This window comes from Salvelinus fontinalis, chromosome 28 (genome assembly GCF_029448725.1).
Source record: "Salvelinus fontinalis isolate EN_2023a chromosome 28, ASM2944872v1, whole genome shotgun sequence".
Classification (NCBI taxonomy): Eukaryota; Metazoa; Chordata; class Actinopteri; order Salmoniformes; family Salmonidae; genus Salvelinus; species Salvelinus fontinalis.
Genome location: NC_074692.1, coordinates 15,787,163 through 15,804,731, shown reverse-complemented (window position 1 = coordinate 15,804,731; position 17,569 = coordinate 15,787,163). Strand labels below are relative to the sequence as shown.

The 17,569-nt window shown below is 39.9% G+C and overlaps 1 protein-coding gene across 1 annotated transcript; it reads right to left on the bottom strand.

Moving 5' to 3' along the window:
- Positions 1-4,540: 4,540 nt before the first annotated feature.
- Positions 4,541-10,082, bottom strand: LOC129826266 (coxsackievirus and adenovirus receptor homolog). Its single transcript, XM_055886803.1, has 8 exons — positions 9,934-10,082; positions 9,401-9,494; positions 7,379-7,548; positions 6,923-7,124; positions 6,438-6,590; positions 6,186-6,308; positions 5,966-6,104; positions 4,541-5,849 (listed from the first exon to the last, which is right to left on the bottom strand). Exons 1-8 carry the CDS (start codon positions 10,060-10,062, stop codon positions 5,600-5,602), a joined length of 1,260 nt encoding a protein of 419 aa, XP_055742778.1. The 5' UTR covers positions 10,063-10,082; the 3' UTR covers positions 4,541-5,599.
- Between the last annotated feature and the right edge of the window lie 7,487 nt (positions 10,083-17,569).

Here is a 17,569-nt window from a genome sequence, read left to right as displayed (position 1 = left end):
AAGATAAAAACAGAAATGTTGATAATACAATGTGATGAATACAGTAGAAGTCGGAAGTTTACATACACTTAGGTTGGAGTCATTAAAACTCGTTTTTCTACCACTCCACAAATTTCTTGTTAACAAACTATAGTTTTGGCAAGTCGGTTAGAACATATACTTTGTGCATGACACAAGTAATTTCTCCAACAATTGTTTACAGACAGATTATTTCACTGTATCACAATTCAAGTGGGTCAAAAGTTTACATAAGTTGACTGTGCCTTTAAACAGCTTGGAAAATTCCAGAAAATTATGTCATGGATTTAGAAGCTTCTGTTAGGCTAATTGACATCATTTGAGTCAATTGGAGGTGTACCTGTGGGTGTATTTCAAGGCCTACCTTCAAACTCAGTGCCTCTTCGCTTGACATCATTGGAAAATCAAAAGAAATCAGCCAACACCTCAGAAAAAAATGTGTTGACCTCCACAAGTTTGGTTCATCCTTGGGAGCAATTTCCAAATGCCTGAAGGTACCACGTTCATCTGTACAAACAATAGTACGCAAGTATAAACACCATGGGACCACGCAGCCGTCATACCGCTCAGGAAGGAGACGCGTTCTGTCTCCTAGAGATGAACGTACTTTGGTGCGAAAAGTGCAAATCAATCCCAGAACAACAGCAAAGGACCTTGAGAAGATGCTGGAAGAAACAGGTAAAAAAGTATCTATATCCACAGTAAAACGAGTTCTATATCGACATAACCTGAAAGGCCGCTCCGCAAGGAAGAAGCCACTGCTCCAAAACCGTCATAAAAATGCCAGACTATGGTTTGCAACTGCACATGAGGACAAAGATTGTACTTTTTGGAGAAATGTTCTCTGGTCTGATGAAACAAAAATTGAACTGTTTGGCCACAATGACCATCGTTATGTTTGGAGGAAAAAGGGGGAGGCTTGCAAGCTGAAGAACACCATCCCAACTGTGAAGCACGGGGGTGGCAGCATCATGTTGTGGGGGGCTTTGCTGCAGGAGGGACTGGTGCACTTCACAAAATACATGGCATCACGAGGAAGGAAAATTATGTGGATATATTGAAGCAACATCTCAAGACATCAGTCAGGAAGTTAAAGCTTGGTCATAAATTTTTATTTTATTTATTTATTTTTTATTTATTTTACCGTTATTTTACCAGGTAAGTTGACTGAGAACACGTTCTCATTTGCAGCAACGACCTGGGGAATAGTTACAGGGGAGAGGAGGGGGATGAATGAGCCAATTGTAAATAAATAAATGGGTCTTCCAGATGGACAATGACCCCAAGCATACTTTCAAAGTTGTGACAAAATGGCTTAAGGACAACAAAGTCAAGGTATTGGAGTGGCCATCACAAAGCCCTGACCTCAATCCTATAGAAACTTTGTGGGCAGAACTGAAAACTCGTGTACGAGCAAGGAGGCCTACAAACCTGACTCAGTTACACCAGCTCAGTCAGGAGGAATGGGCCAAAATTCACCCAACTTATTGTGGGTAGCCTTCCACAAGCTTCCCAAAACATTTGACCCAAGTTAAACAATTTAAAGGCAATGCTACCAAATACTAATTGAGTGTATGTAAACTTCTGACCCACTAGGAATGTGATGAAAGAAATAAAAGCGGAAATAAATCATTCTCTCGACATTTCACATTCTTAAAATAAAGTGGTGATTCTAACTGACCTAAGACAGGGGATTTTTACTAGGATTAAATGTCAGGAATTGTGAATAACTGAGTTTAAATGTATTTGGCTAAGGTGTATTTAAACTTCCGACTTCAACTGTATATCAAAATTCTGTGATAATGAAGTGTTCAAGGTTGAGGTGGAATTAGTGCTCAAATGTTTCAGATACCATATTTTGTAAGCCTTTTTATTATGGCATAAAATGTACTTTCAGATGCTTAAATTTAACTCAGACATTTACCAGGGGTTTCATTTGAATCAGTGTGACTCATAGCCAGGACTTTCTTTTCTTTGTGGAGGAAATTTACAAATCGAAAATTAACTGGAATACATTTCAAAGTCCACAAGGCTGAGATAAGCACCTACACCATTGAATGTGGTTATTTTGGATGTCACTTTACTTCAGACAAGGATCCCTTTGCATCTGATGTTTTCTCTTTGTTCTTTTACTACAACTTGAAACAATTCAATATCTTAGCATTGAAGATGAAAAAATATTTGTTTTCAAAGGTTGGCTTTAAGAAGTAGCCTGAACCTTTGATTTCAGAGTCGCCTGACTGAAATTTATAGAGAAGCATCGAACTCTATTCACAATACTATTTGAATTGGTGGCGATGGCAAAAGGCAGTGGTGGCAGTGCATTTCCATAGGCCTGGGGTGAAGATGTGTGCTCATTGGGGGGACATTCCGACTCGAGTTAAGCGCTGGTAAATTAAACGTAATTCCCTTTTTATGCACTTTTCTCTCTATGCGTATTCTGCCTTGCTATTCATTTGGGGGGAGATCAGAGAAATGGTGCGGCAAAGGTGTCTATAGATACGCTATAGTCTGACCTTGACTTGATTCTCTAATAATTCCACCACCTTTATATGCGAGGAAACCATGAATAAGGTCTAGCGAACCTACAAGTTCCAAGTGGGACAAGCATCTACTTTATTTCTTCCAATTGAATCTCCATGCACTGTAATGTATACATTGATAGCTGTTGATAAGAGAAGGCGATTGTAAATACACAAATACTCAATTGTTTTAGATTATTTTTTCCCCTGGAGACGAATGTGAAACCAGTCATATGAAGCAAACTGAAAATCATATAAACATGACATGTATTGCAGTCCCTTTTCCCAAGTGAAGTAGGCTATAAATAGCTGTGCCTTTTATTCAGAATTTTTATTATATGCCCTCATAATTTGCACGGATGAAATTGAGACCCAGGCTTTTCTTAGTTTGACTTTACAATTTGTGTCATCTTAAATATTAACCACTATGGGGAGCCACCGTCAGTAATACCCACATACGTTTACAACTAGTATTTTTTAGTGTTAGTTTCCTTCAAGGTGTATTTTGCATCATTTTGCAAAATAGGCGTTTGCATCAAGGCGAAGAAGCTGATTGAGTAAACCCATCAATGAAACAAGGACCATCATGTTGAGGACTTTTGGGAAATGGTGTTTGCTGTACAATTTGTGAAACTGGGTTTTTTTTTTAATGGGGGGGGCTCCCTTTACAATTTCAATGTAAAATGATTTCTTCTCTCAGCTTCAGTTTTTTTACCAGCCCCTCATCTCTGGCACGATTTGTTTCATTAGAAATTTTGCATCATTCCATTCCATTCCGTCTACCTTTCTTTCCTCTGTCACGTCTGTGTATCATATTAGGCTAACATTGTGCAATAATTTGTGACATGAAGCCTATTTGAATCATTATGGAACTCAGACCACACATAGCAGGTTAAACCTGGAGCACGGTTCACGACGACTGGACCACTGTCATACAGTTCTGTGATTAGTAAGAATTAGGGTAGATTTATAGGACTTGTTTCACCCTTATTGTACACTTTTTTTCCACCTTCCATTATTTCATGCATTGTTCTTGAATATTAAACCACTATTTTTGAGTCATCAATATATTTTGTGCGTAAAGGCTCTCCAACCTTGTTCTTTTATGATTCAGAAATACTTTCCTAACTCTAAAAAGATCAGAGTATTTTTAAATTTACCAGTTGGTGCTGAAATAGAGACGAATATGCATAGATTACTTTTTCATTGATCCCTATATTCTGACCCGTTCTCTAATTAATAACCATATAATGGTAAATTATAAATTATTTGTTATTCGTATCTCTTGTTTTTGTTGGTATTTTCTAGACCACTTAAACTGGTAGTTTCCACTTAAACTGCAAAACTTCCACTCACAGATGGCCAAAAACCATTGAAAGCCACAACCCCACACCTCCAATATAATTTGCCAGTGTTCCTTGCCTTTTCAAATTAATTGTAGAGTTACCACCCATGCCTGCATTGGTTAGTGACAGAGACATGGTTGTTGAATTTGTTCATTAACTCCTGAATCAACACTAGGTAACACTGGCCAATTTGCTCTGTGTATATCCGGTGGAATTACTGAACCAGATGTATTGCAGAATGACATGTTGACAAACCACAGATACTGAACAAAACCTCAGGGTCCAGTTCCCATGCAAATATCCTTCCTGAAGCTATGGCCACAGATCTACACATCTGTTCCACAGGGTCGATTTACATGTGATAAAGGGGGCAACCTGTGTTTGGCTCACCTTCATGTTCTGTGTTAATTCAACACTGTACAGGGTTGGTGCTCTGGGTGTTGACTCCTAAAGCATTCTGCTTGGCAAGACCACAACAAAAACATGCCTAATTATATGTGGCAGGCTTGACTCTGGAATGAGGAGTCTAGACAAATTTTGTACTATGATGCAAACCAAAAAAAGAAAGGAAAAACCCAGTGATCCTTGCATCCAAATCAATCATTGTAGACATTCCACTGTGCTAAGATTGAAAAAAATCCTTTGATCATAGACTTTCTTCAAGCTTTTATTCTTTGAACTGTCTGCCTTCTGAGGCCAGTCAGTCGTTAAGTTTTATATCAAAATCAATATCTTAAATCACATATCTGACTGGCACACAATGTCATTCCGTATTAACAATCATTGGCCTGGTGTATTGAGGGTGGGGTCATTAGCTTTTTCGATTGGTGTACAGGATATAACTGATTCAGAATCAAGTGCTTGGTTAAAAAAATATATTTTCATTGAAAACTTATAGAAAAGAAGACAAACATTGGTTGCTTGTCTGTTAGACAAAATAAGTCATACATAGAATAAAAAACATACATCTGACCAGTGGTGGAAAAAGTACCGAATTGAGTAAAAGTAAAGATACCGTTTAATAGAAAATGACTCAAGTAAAAGTCACCCAGTAAAATGCTACTTGAGTAAGTCTAAAAATATTTGCTTAAGTATCAAATGTAAATGTAATTGCTAAAATATTCTTAAGTATCAAAAGTATAAATAATAGTTTTAATTCTTATATTAAACAAACTTTTTTTTTAAACGGATAGCCAGGGGTACGCTCCAACACTACGATATAATTTACCAATGAAGCATGTGCTTAGTGAGCCCGCCAGATCAGAGGCAGTAGGGATGACCAGGGACGTTCTCTTGATAAGTGTGTGAATTAGACAATTTATGTCCTGCTAAGCATTCAAAATGTAACAAGTACTTTTGGGTGTCGGAAAATGTATGGAGTAAGAAGTACATTACTTTTACTTCACTACATTCCTAAAGAAAATAGTCAAATATAAATAGTGAAGTACAGATATCCCAAAAAACAACTTTAGTACTTTCAAGTATTTTTACACCACTGCATCTGACATACACTTTAAATATAATCTCTTTCTCACTCATTCTCATTGGCAAAATCCTCAATTGAGCTTCACGTGACTAAAACATTATCCATTGCACTATTGCACCAAGAGTTTAAGCTGTTGCACAAAGTACAGGGGGGAAGTAGCATGGGAATGAGATTATACATATCCTGTAATGCTTTCATGCTTATCCTTACCCCAACCCAAAACATTGTTACACAGGGTAACCATTACTGCTGTCATATTTCAGCACAGGTGGCAAATGAGGGGCTTTCTGCTTGCTGGGGGCAGGCATGCCTATGCTACTGTTGGTGTAGAAGCTCCTATTGTCTGACTCTGTCCTCTTGGGCTGACCTTTTCTCACTGAGCTATAGACTGCCCCAGGGGGGGAGCGGAAGCCTAGGACCGAGCGGAAGCTGGAGTTCCTGCTGGCGGGTCGGCTCTCTGGGGCTGGGGCATCCTCCCTGTTGGGCAGGGCCAGGCCATGGAAGAGTGGCACAGAACGGTAGGAGTTAATCACATTTTACAGTTTGTCTGCTGCATGTAATTCTTGGAAGGTATGGAATGTCATATTTCATACCTGATTTCATGGGCAACCTCCTTCTCATAGCGACGCTTGTGGCAGCAGCAGACCAGAAGCCAGATGAGAAGCAGGAGGAGGAGCAACAGTAGCAGTGCACCAATCACAGCAGCCGCTATGACCCCTGCTTTGTTGGGAGCTAAAAAGGAAGTCATGATATTCAGAGACAGGTTCACACATATGCACCGTTACTCACTTTCTTTCTTCCAATTAAACTTACGGTTGTATGCGTGCAGGGTGTATTTACACTGCTCTTTGCCCACAGGATTCGACACCACACACAGATAATTTCCCATGTAGCTCTCTGAGTGATTTCTTATCATCAGCTCTCCAGTCTGGGAGTCTAAATGGAACACAAAGACAATCGCTGCCAGCTACAAACCACACCTCACCTCAGTATATCAACATGCACAGTAGACCTATGGTTATGTGGGCCATGTCTTATCTAGAGACTTTAGTTCCTGTTTCCTACTTTGTGTTGCTGTAGGCGGGATGGCCCCTCCACTCTCTCTGGTCCAGACATAGTTAAGGGGGGTGGATCCCACGGATGACTTGCATCGGAGGGAGACATCGGCTCCCTTCTCTTCACCGCCTTCAACCCAACACTTAGGCACTGATGGAGGGACTGGTGTAAGAGAAGAGGTTATTAAACTGTCTCAGGAAAACAACTTCATAAAGAGTGTGTAGAGTAAGTATACGGTACAAGTGAATACCATTTCCTTTATTTTACTTAACATATGCATCTCTGCGACCAATGACAAAATGGGCCATTGTGTAAATGTGTTGATTCCTTATAAGTGCATTTCCACTACAAGAAACTGTGTATATTGATAAGAACAAAAGGAGCACCAGAGTGTTCAAATTCCTTTTCAGTGATAAAGCAGATTTAAAAACAGGACAGTGGAATGATGAAACTGGTAAAATAGAAACCAGTCTGGGAGGGGCGGCATTCCTCACCCATCACTACCAGAGTGACTTTTCGCATGTCAACACCCGGCGCCTTCTTGACTTTGCACTGGTAGGTGGCTGTGTCTGAGGCTTTCACTGCAGAGAATGAGACGGATGCGTCTCCCAACGCAGGGTCTCCTGTGAAGTCCATCCTCTTAGAGAAGCTGGGGTCCCCGTAATGCAATTTCTGCCCTCCTGTATAAGATAGGACCTGAGAGGTAGAGATTTGCTTCAATGACAAAACAACAAGTCTTGAGAACAAATGTTAAGAACAGGTTTTTCTACTGCAACAATGAGGATAAGATAGCCTGTAGCTAAACAAAATCTCCAAGACTAGTCTGACAAATGGTATGAGTGGATGTTAAGACTAACATATTAGTTTTACGATGCATGTTGCATCTCCAAACCCTCCCCTTAAATTATCCATAACAAGAGCCCCCTCTGTCTCCTGCTCTGTAGTCTCACCAGCTGGTCTTTCTGGGTCATGTCTGGATGGACACTCATCCACTCAATGTCCAGATCTCCTGTGTCAGAGGGGGCAGGGGTGTATGTGCATCCCAGCACGACTGTCTCCCCCTGGGCTCTTTGAATGGTCTGAGACCCTGTGGATGTTATCTGCAAAGCCACTGTGACATCTTAGGGTTTAGAGAAAAACACACATTCAGGATTGAAACTTAGACTAGTTTCAGACTAAATTGACAAGTTCCTGCATTAACAGCATACAGCCTTCAGTTACAGCCTGAATTTAAAATGGATTACATTTAGATGTTTGTCACTGGCCAATACACAATAAATACCCCATAATGTCAGTGTAATTATGTTTTTCAGATTTTTTACAAATGAATTAAAAAAAGGAAAAGGAAATGTTATGAGTTAATAAGTATTCAACCCTGTTGTTATGGCAAGCCTAAATAAGTTCAGGAGTACAATAACAGTCACATAAGTTGCATGGACTCACTATGTGCAATAAGTGTTTAACATTATTTTTGAATGACTTCCTCATCTTTATACCCCACACATACAATGTATCTCTAAGGTCCCTCAGTCGAGCAGTGAATTTCAAACACGGATTCAACCACAAAGACCAGGGAGATTTTCCAATGCCTCGCAAAGGGCACCTATTGGTAGATGGGTAAAAATGTAAAAAGCAGACATTGAATATCCCCTTGAGCATGGTGAAGTTAATAATTACACTTTGGATGGTGTATCAATGCACCATTCACTACAAAGATACAGGTGTCCTTCCTTACTCAGTTGTCGGTGAGGAAGGAAACCACTCAGGGATTTCACCATGAGGCCAATGGTGACTTTAAAACAGCTGTGATAGAAAACTGAGGATGGATCAACAACATTGTAGTTACTACACAATACTAATACTAATCTAATTGACAGAGGAAGGAAGAAGGAGAAGAAAGAAGCCTGTACAGAATAAAAATATTTCAGAACATGCATTCTTTTTGCAACAAGGTTCTAAAGTAATACTGCAAAAAATTTGGAAAAGCAAATAACTTTTTGTCCTGAATACAAAGACAGGCATTGGAAAATCTCCCTGGTCTTTGTGGTTGAATCCGTGTTGGGGCAAATCTAATACAACATGGAGTTGCTTACCAAGAAGACGTTTTACAGTTTTGACTTAAATCTACTTGAAAATCTATGGCAAGACCTGAAAATGGTTGTCTAGCAATGATCAACAACCAATTTGACAGAGCTTGAAAATGTTGAAAGAATAAGAATGGGGAAATGTTACACAATCCAGTTGTGGAAAGCTCTTAGAGACTTACCCAGAAAGACTCACAGCTGTAATCACTGCCAAAGGTGCTTCTACAAAGTATTGACTCAGGAGTGTGAATATCTACATTTCATAAAATGTGCAAACATTTCTAAAAACATGTTTTCACTTTGCCATTATGGGGTAGTGTGTGTAGATAGGTGAGAAAACAAATATATTTAATAAATTCAGGCTCTAACACAACAAAATGTGGAATAAGTCAAGGGGTATGAATACTTTTAAGGTACTGTAGTTTCACTTCCACAACAGGGGTGTAATCATTATTCCAAACCATAGAAAGTGTTTCTATTAGACAAATTCAGGTAAGTCCCTCCCCGTTCCGTTAGCTTCTGTTTGATTCCTAGTGAATACCCCCAATTGTTGGACATCTGTTGCGCAGTTCATATAAGTATAATGTGATATATCGAACATGTAGGACAGACACCAGCTAATGGGTCAACAGAGACGGACGTTGTTATGCCCTGGCCTGGGACACTGTCTAGGCTGTACCCAGCTACATCAGGTGACATAAACCTCTTGTGTAAGTATGTGCATATAGTCAATGGCTGTCACACAGGCACATTTTATATCCCCTGACAAAGATAAATGGAAATGAATCAGTTTAAAAGTGGACTTTGTCTGGTGCAGCGTGGGCCTAGAAGGGCCCGAAATAGTGGATGTCATAGGGCGACTAGGTTAGGAAACATTGCATTACTCACCTGTATTCAGATAAACTGTTACCACAAACATCACAGCTAACTGTAGTCTTGAGCATGTAAGGCACTTTCCCAAAGTGACCATGTTGGTAAACCTCTATGGCACATCAAGAGAAATGATTACAATGACTACCTGAGTAATTTGAATGTGTACTTCCTCATTGTGATTTTAATCTAGTTTCTAGGAAACATTACTCAGCAAACAGGTAGTCTTTATCATGCACTGAAATGACAATGATAATGGGACACATGTTTTCCCTTAACAACATACACTCACGCTTTCCGAGTGGATAGACAACCCTGCACAGAATTAAAATATATAAACCTGTTCTGTCTAGGGCTAGAGGATAGAATAGACAGATCCTCAACGATACCTACCTACTGTATTTTCAACAAGTTCTCCTCTCCAACTTAATGGCTGTTGCTGAGTGAGTCAGGAATTTGTACTTTAAACTCTCGAGTACATCAGCACGTATTCATAATATTCCTGAGCAGTATTTAATACAACAATCACATAATGAATGAATCCAAATTACCTTTCTGCACAGCAATATTCCAAAGATAATGTCGTTTCCAAGAGGCCTGACAGAGTGAACCAGAACAAAACTTTTGCTTGCCTTCTCTTCAGTTGCTCTCACCTGAAACTCTGAAACAGGTGTAATCATTAGCCAAACAGCAACTAAAATGAGAGTTTCTATTGGACCAATTCAGGGAGGTCCCTCCCCCGTTTTGTTCCATTTGCTTCTGTTTAAGAAACATTTTGCAACAGAATCGGAGTAATGAGTACCAGGCTCAGGCCACACCCTTTTTAATTACATGCAGTACATCTATTGCCTTAGGATAATTTAAACATGGTACTTTCTATGATTAGAAACCGTTGGCTATAATAAGCAAAACACTAACAACAACATGGCTTCAAATATTGTCTCTGCTTCTGATCTGATAAAATATGTCCTTAAATGTAGATGCATTTGCATTGTTAATTGCATGACTAGAATTTTTGTTTTAATTCTCTCAGTAATATGTTGTGCTGGAAGCTGCTGTGTGTGGCGCATGTCTTTGGTGAGATTAATGATTACCAAACTGATAGCTGCCTCACCTCCTTGGCACTCCTACGAAACCACAGGGGTCTATTCATTACACCAATTGTGTTGCAAAACATTTCTTAAACGGAAGCAAACGGAGTGAAATGGGGTGGAACCTACCTGAATTTGTCCAATAAAAACACTTCCATTTGGTTATTAAACAATTAACGGTTTCTGTAATGAATACACCCCAGGCCTTTTCACAGAACCTCAACATACAATACCACGAAGCTACAACAGTTACAGACTGATAAAGATTTGTGGAAATATTTAATATATCAATATACTGTACCATAGTTAATTACATTTTAATTTCAATAGGTATGTAAATGAAGGTTGTCCAGCAAGCCACATGAAAAAATACTATAGTATTCACTGTAGTGTTTTTGCGGACTTCACTGTAGTATTCACTGTAGTGTTTCTTATTTACTGTAGTATACTGTTGTGTACTGTAATATATACTATAGAAATTAATGTAGTGTTTTTTGTCGATTGTAGTATACTGTAGTTAAACTGTAGTGTTTTTGCGGACATTACTAGTGCTCTTCCATGCCATCCCTAGGAGGGGTGCGTAACTTGAGTGGGTTGAGTCACAGAAGTGATCTTCCTGTCTGGTTTTGCGCCCCTTCGGGCTCGTGCGGTGGAGGAGATCTTTGTGGGCTATACTCAGCCTTGTCTCAGGCTAGTATCTTGGTGGTCTGTTGATATTCCTCTAGTTGTGTGGGGGCTGTGCTTTGACAAAGTACGTGGGGTTATATCCTGCCTGGTTGGCTCTGTCCGGGGGTATCGCCGTACGGGGCCACAGTGTCCCCCAACCCACCCGTCTCAGTCTCCAGTATCTATGCTGCAATAGTCTATGTGCCGGGGGGCTAGGGTCAGTCTATTATATCTGGTGTAATTTTCCTGTCTTATCTGGTGTCCTGTGTGAATTTAAGTATGCTTCCTCTAGTTCTCTCTCCCTCCCCTCCCAGAGGACATGAGCCCTAGGATCATGCCTCCGGACTATCTGGCCTGATGACTCCACCTGGTCGTGCTGCTGCTCCAGTTTCAACTGGTCTGCCTGCAGCTAGGGAACCATGACTTGTTCAACGGATGTGCTACCTTGCCCCGGACCTGCTGTTTTCTACTCTCTCTCTCTACCGCACTAGCTGTCTCGCACTGAATATTATATGACCCTGCTGGTCATCTATGAACTTTTCAACATCTTGAAGAACAATCTGGCCTTAAATGGCCATGTACTCTTATAATCTCCACCCGGCACAGCTAGAAGAGGACTGGCCACCCCTCAGAGCCTGGTTCCTCTTTAGGTTTCTTCCTAGGTTCCTTCCTTCCTAGGGAGTTGTTCCTAGCCACCGTGCTTCTACATCTGCATTGCTTGATGTTTGCGGTTTTAGGCTGGGTTTCTAATATCTTTTTTTTTAAACATGTTTTTAAGCTTCTGCACATCTACCATTCCAGTGTCTAATTGCTATACTGTAATTTCTTCGCCACCATGGCCTATTAATTGCCTTTTACTTCCCTTATCTTACCTCAATTGCACTCACTGTATATAGATTTTTCTTTTTTCTACTGTATTATTGACTGTATGTTTGTTTATTCCATGTGTAACTCTGTGTTGTTGTATGTGTCGAACTGCTGTGCTTTATCTTGGCCAGGTCGCAGTTGTAAATGAGAACTTGTTCTCAGCTAGCCTACCTGGTTAAATAAAGGTGAAATAAAAAACATATTGCACTTTGTGACGTATGTTGATGTAAAAAGGGCTTTATAAGTACATTTGATTGATTGCTGTATAACTTACTATAGTGTTTTTATTTTATTATCTTTGACATAGAATACTTTCTCCTTGAGGAAACCTACTGGAGAAATACTAAAAGAGCAAATTTTCCATAACCTGTAGGTAGGTAGGTAGGACTGGGGTCTAAATGGATAGATCAGAGCTTCTGCTCTTTTCTATAACCTGTATTGCACACAATATGGTCTATACTTGACATAGGTTTCTCATTAATGGGTGGCACAAATACATTGGACACCTAAGGCCTTTGCATGCAATGCGCTGGAACATTTAGTATGTTAATCTCTGGCAGCTGTAATTGCTGCAAAAGGTGGCTCTACAAAGTATTGACTTTGGGGGGGGGGGGTGAAAAGTTATGCACGCTCAAGTTTTCTTTTCTTTTTTGTCTTATTCCTTGTTTGTTTCACAAGAAAAAATATTTTGCATCTTCAAAGTGGTAGGCATGTTGTGTAAATCAAATGATACAAACCCCCCCCAAAAATCTATTTTATTTCCAGGTTGTAAGGCAACAAAATAGGAAAAATGCAAAGGGGAGTGAATACTTTTGCAAGCCACTGTACTCAAAGTTTAAAGCAAGCTCTGTATAATATGTAATTTACACTGCAATATCCTTTATTTACATGGATGTAAAATTTTATAAAATAGTAGGGCACCTTACTCAACATTGTTCTATTCAAATTATTCTTAATTTGTAATTATGTAACATTTCAGTTATTTTTAGTTTGTTTTGTTGGGATTACCATAACGGTACAAATCTAAAATCCATCCAGTAAATATTCACACATTTGGAAGCCCTGTCAACCAATCATGGAGGACTAGACTCAACAATAAATTGAAATAAATTGATTTAGAAAATTGTAATTACTCTTGATGAAAATTGCCTTCATTAATTTTGTCGTATATTGTCTACACACTGAAAGTAATTAACAGCACAACAGAATAGATTGAGAATACACAAAAGAGTTATTAAAGAAAATAAATATCCTCATTTTATAATCCTTTAGACACCCCTGAAAAGCAAGTGACAGTTTTATAATGTTTCAAATATTTAATATTTAGTTTGGAATAAAATAGATTTCTGCATTCTCAATTACAATAACAAGAAGACTATGGATACATATGAATGATTTAGTTTGTTGGAGCATAAACAGTTCTACATTATGCAACATGAGCTGCATTCAATAACATAGAGCCACTTTCATATTCAGTTGTTGCCAGATGTCCCACATTAGTTGGCAGTGGTCGATGACAAACAGAACATTTTAGCTAGAAATAGGAAACCAAATGCCTTTTGTAAACGAGAAGTAAAGAGGAATGTACTTATTACTGAGCCAAACATTTTACATGATTAATAAACCGTCCACTTTTCAACATACTCCCTTAAATCTGTGATATTTTGTATCTTGGAAATGGACAGCCATGGTATTTTGTATCTTAGAAATGTGAGCTTAAAACAGTTGGAGAAAGTCATGTGAAGTTGTTTATCAGAAAGTGGCAGCCCTTACATTCTTCCCCTTCTCTTCTCCGGGGCTTGGGAGACTACAATCTCCATGGACCCTCCCTCTCTGCCAAACTATAGTGCCTTTGGCAGACTAAGCATACCCTCTTGGATTATGGTGTCCACCATCTCAGCTGAAATACTGTAGCTGGAGGCAATGTGTGTGTGTGTGCGTGTGTGTGTGTCTGTGCGTGCGTGTGTGTGTGAGTGCGTGTGTGTGTGTGAATGCATGTTTGTGTTGTTTTTGTGTTTATTTTGATGTGTGTAGAAATAGAAGAAGAGAAAGATAAATATTGGCAACTAATTTCAAGGCAGAGCTCTTTTGTCAGAGGTCATCGTGTCTGGTGAACATATTGCATACTGTATGCTTATGATGGGTGTTGATTTTTACAACCATGCAGTTGAACGTTGAAATACTGTTCTTACACAAAAAGGGATGGAACATACAATGCATGAACAATAGTGAGGTTCTTGCATTTTTGTTCACTGCCATCTTTGATGATTTAATAAATAAATATTGATGAAGTTGTGTGAGGTAAACATTTTTAGAGGGCAACGAGACTAGAGGTCTGTAAGATATAACCATCCTGAATAGATGCAGAACCAGGCCAGTGAAGTGAAAAACTTTCCATAGGGGAGAATGGAGTGGTCCATATGGTATGGGACTTTTACTTATTCCAAATTACCACAACTTTCCAATTTCTGTCCTTCGTGACTTGTCTGGGGAGGATAAGGCTTGGCACATATTCTGGGTAAGGCTCAGAGTAATCTCATCTGATGAGATAAAAACAACTCAATCGATGTCCATGCAGTCCTTAAAACACAAAGGAAGCAATTTATTGGCACAGATAAACACTATTTGTATTTTAGCCCCTAATTCAATGTACCTTGTCCTATCTTGTTAAATTCTCCTGGCATAGCTGAATACATAGGTGCAATGAAATTATCCTTCAAAATACATCAATCAACAACAAGCATTACATGTTGCGAAATAGTTTGTATCGTTCAGAAGAAGCCTAAACTCTCCTTCTCCTCTACATATCCTGCCTTCACCTTCTTTCCTCTACTCACCCCCTCCTCTTCCTTATCCTCAATCAGGAGCATCAGGGAGAGGGAACAATAGACTTAAATAATTTAAAGAGAACACCTTAGAATGAAGGGGAGAACGTGTTTGGAGGAGTTAAGACAACAACATCAGGTCTGATATTTTAGTGGCTGTGGAGGAGGAACGACTTAATTTCCCACTTCCCCCCTGCATTGTGGCAGGGAATGCCACTCTAAAGTTTATGATCAGTCCTCAAATCAGATCCAGTGACCTTTATGAAAAGACTTGAATAGGCACACATGATGACTGATACTGAAGTACACATACTTTGTGATTGTGAAAGCCAACTGGATATCAACATGATCAGGATTAGTGTGTCTAGAGCAGTGACTAGTAATCCACCATCTATAGAGGCTTATTGTTCCATGTTGTTTACTTCAGCATTCCTGTCCCTGTCATACTATGCTGTGTACAGCTGGTCCTGGGTTTAATATGCAATGCTCCCCTTTGCTGCAGCTGTCTGTGCCTCTGAGATAAAGAAGTCACGGAGAGGGAAAGGAGCCCTGAGCTTGTACTTGGCTGCTGATAATTGGTTTTATAATGTGGCCACATGGATACCACACAGTGTGGGGGCACAAAATGAGTCACCATGGCTGGAAAGGAGACAACTGTCATCATGCAGGAGAATTAGCTCCACGGGGAGAAGGTTGAGGTGAGAGTGATGATGATAGACAGCCTACAAGACAATGATGCTGCTTCTGTGTATATTAGAGCATAATTGTATGTAAAAAGGCTCACGGGACTAGCTTATAATTAGGGCAGTAAAGTGGTCCCTTGATAATGCCAATTTGCAACTCACAGGAAAAGGAATATCTCGAAAACAAATCATCGCTGCCAGAGGTTACATTTAATTGAGAGGGTTTGAATACACAGATATGAGCAAGCCTGAGTGTGCAGAATTCGAGTCACGTAAGCCATTGAGGCAGTGATTGACTGCAGCCCCCTGGCAAGGAGCTCCCTCCTCGTCGCAGTGACGTCCCACCTTAAAAAGACAAATATATGTGCTTAACTGCCTCTCTGACATTGACACACCGTGACTCACGCTGCCATGCTATTTAGGTATGGCTGTTGGCAAGGCCCATGTTTCTGCAGCCTCCCCGGCTTCTCCAGTTTGGTAATTTGTTTGCTTCCCCTGTTAGGCTGTTTACTTGTAATTTCGACATCTGTCAAGGTGGCTTGTTTGCTACCATGCAGTGTCATTAGGGCCCCCCCTGTAAAATGTACTAAGATATATGGTGTTATCAGAGGCTTGGCTGGTGGACAAATTCACTTTGGCTTCACTTTGGCTGCTTTTCATCTGTTAGGCCTGTTAGGACAATTAACAAAGGATAGGATGTCCAGGCAGATGCTGTGAACAGGAGTCTCCATGCCATAGAAACACAGTGCAGGCAACAACACAGCAACACACACACATTCATGCACTATAATACTATCACCCATTTGCTGTATAATGCTTCAGTTTTAAAAGTATTGATAATAAGTAATTTAAGTCCTGTGTTAAACTGTTGTGCTGAAGTGCTGTGCCCTCCCTCTATGCTCATTCTGTCCTGTCACATGCTGTTCAGCACACAACAATCTGTTGTCCGAGAGCTATGTTACACCAGGGGGAAAGACTGGGGCAGTTAAACACCTGCTCTCATGAGAGTCAGAGTCATTCACACACACACACACACACACACACACACACACACACACACACACACACACACACACACACACACACACACACACACACACACACACACGTGTGTGAGAGAGAGAGAATGTGATTTAAAGAGAGAGACACATATGTAGTACATATAGAGAAAAAATAACCAGAGAGAGAGTCTACGGGGATGTGTACAAACCCATCTAAATTCTAGTATTGTTTGATGCAGCATCAGATAAGTTACTACATTTTTGTTGTTATTCATTCTAATTAATATGCACAGATATGACGGCTTTGCTCTAGCAAGCACTTTGAGAATTCCTAATGGCCAATATCCTGTTCTGAAGCCAAAGTGTGATCAAGTGAATGCATTCCCTGTAGATCGATGCTGCATAATTTTATGTTATCCTCAGCCCTGACCAATTTAGTCCATTGGCTTATATCCCCCTCTCTCTACCTAATTCACCCATCATCAACCAGCATGGTAATCAATCAACCCTGTACCCAACATCATCAGAGCCACAAATCACATCAATCCATCTTTAAACAGTGAAGACAGCCACATGAGAGTCTTTTTTCTGCAATTTTTTTAACATCCAAGTGCAATTTGTGAGATTGGTGAGGAGTGGAGGCTGTTGCAGGCCAGTCTCTGAAAGCCATGCAACATTACATCACGTAGGGACAGATGGAAATGTACTGGGAGGAGGGGCTGGTCCAACTCAAGGTGCCCCAACGTTAAACATATTCTCACATGACCCTCCCCTTGTACTGTTTGCGTTTCCAACACCACAATACATAGACTATGTCAAGCTCGACAAACAGAAAATAGATCCCTCCTTACCTTGTACTCAGTTCTGAAGGCTTGGCTTGACAAGCTACAAATGTCATTAAACTCTTTGGTGTTTTGTAACAGATGTCTCTTTCCATTCATCAATTGGCCGCTGTACAGTTTGGATTGAATGATTGATTTCATTGTCAGCTAAAAAAAATCCATACTGTATGTACACAAATCTTTTTTAAAGTGACTATGATTGCACAATAAAG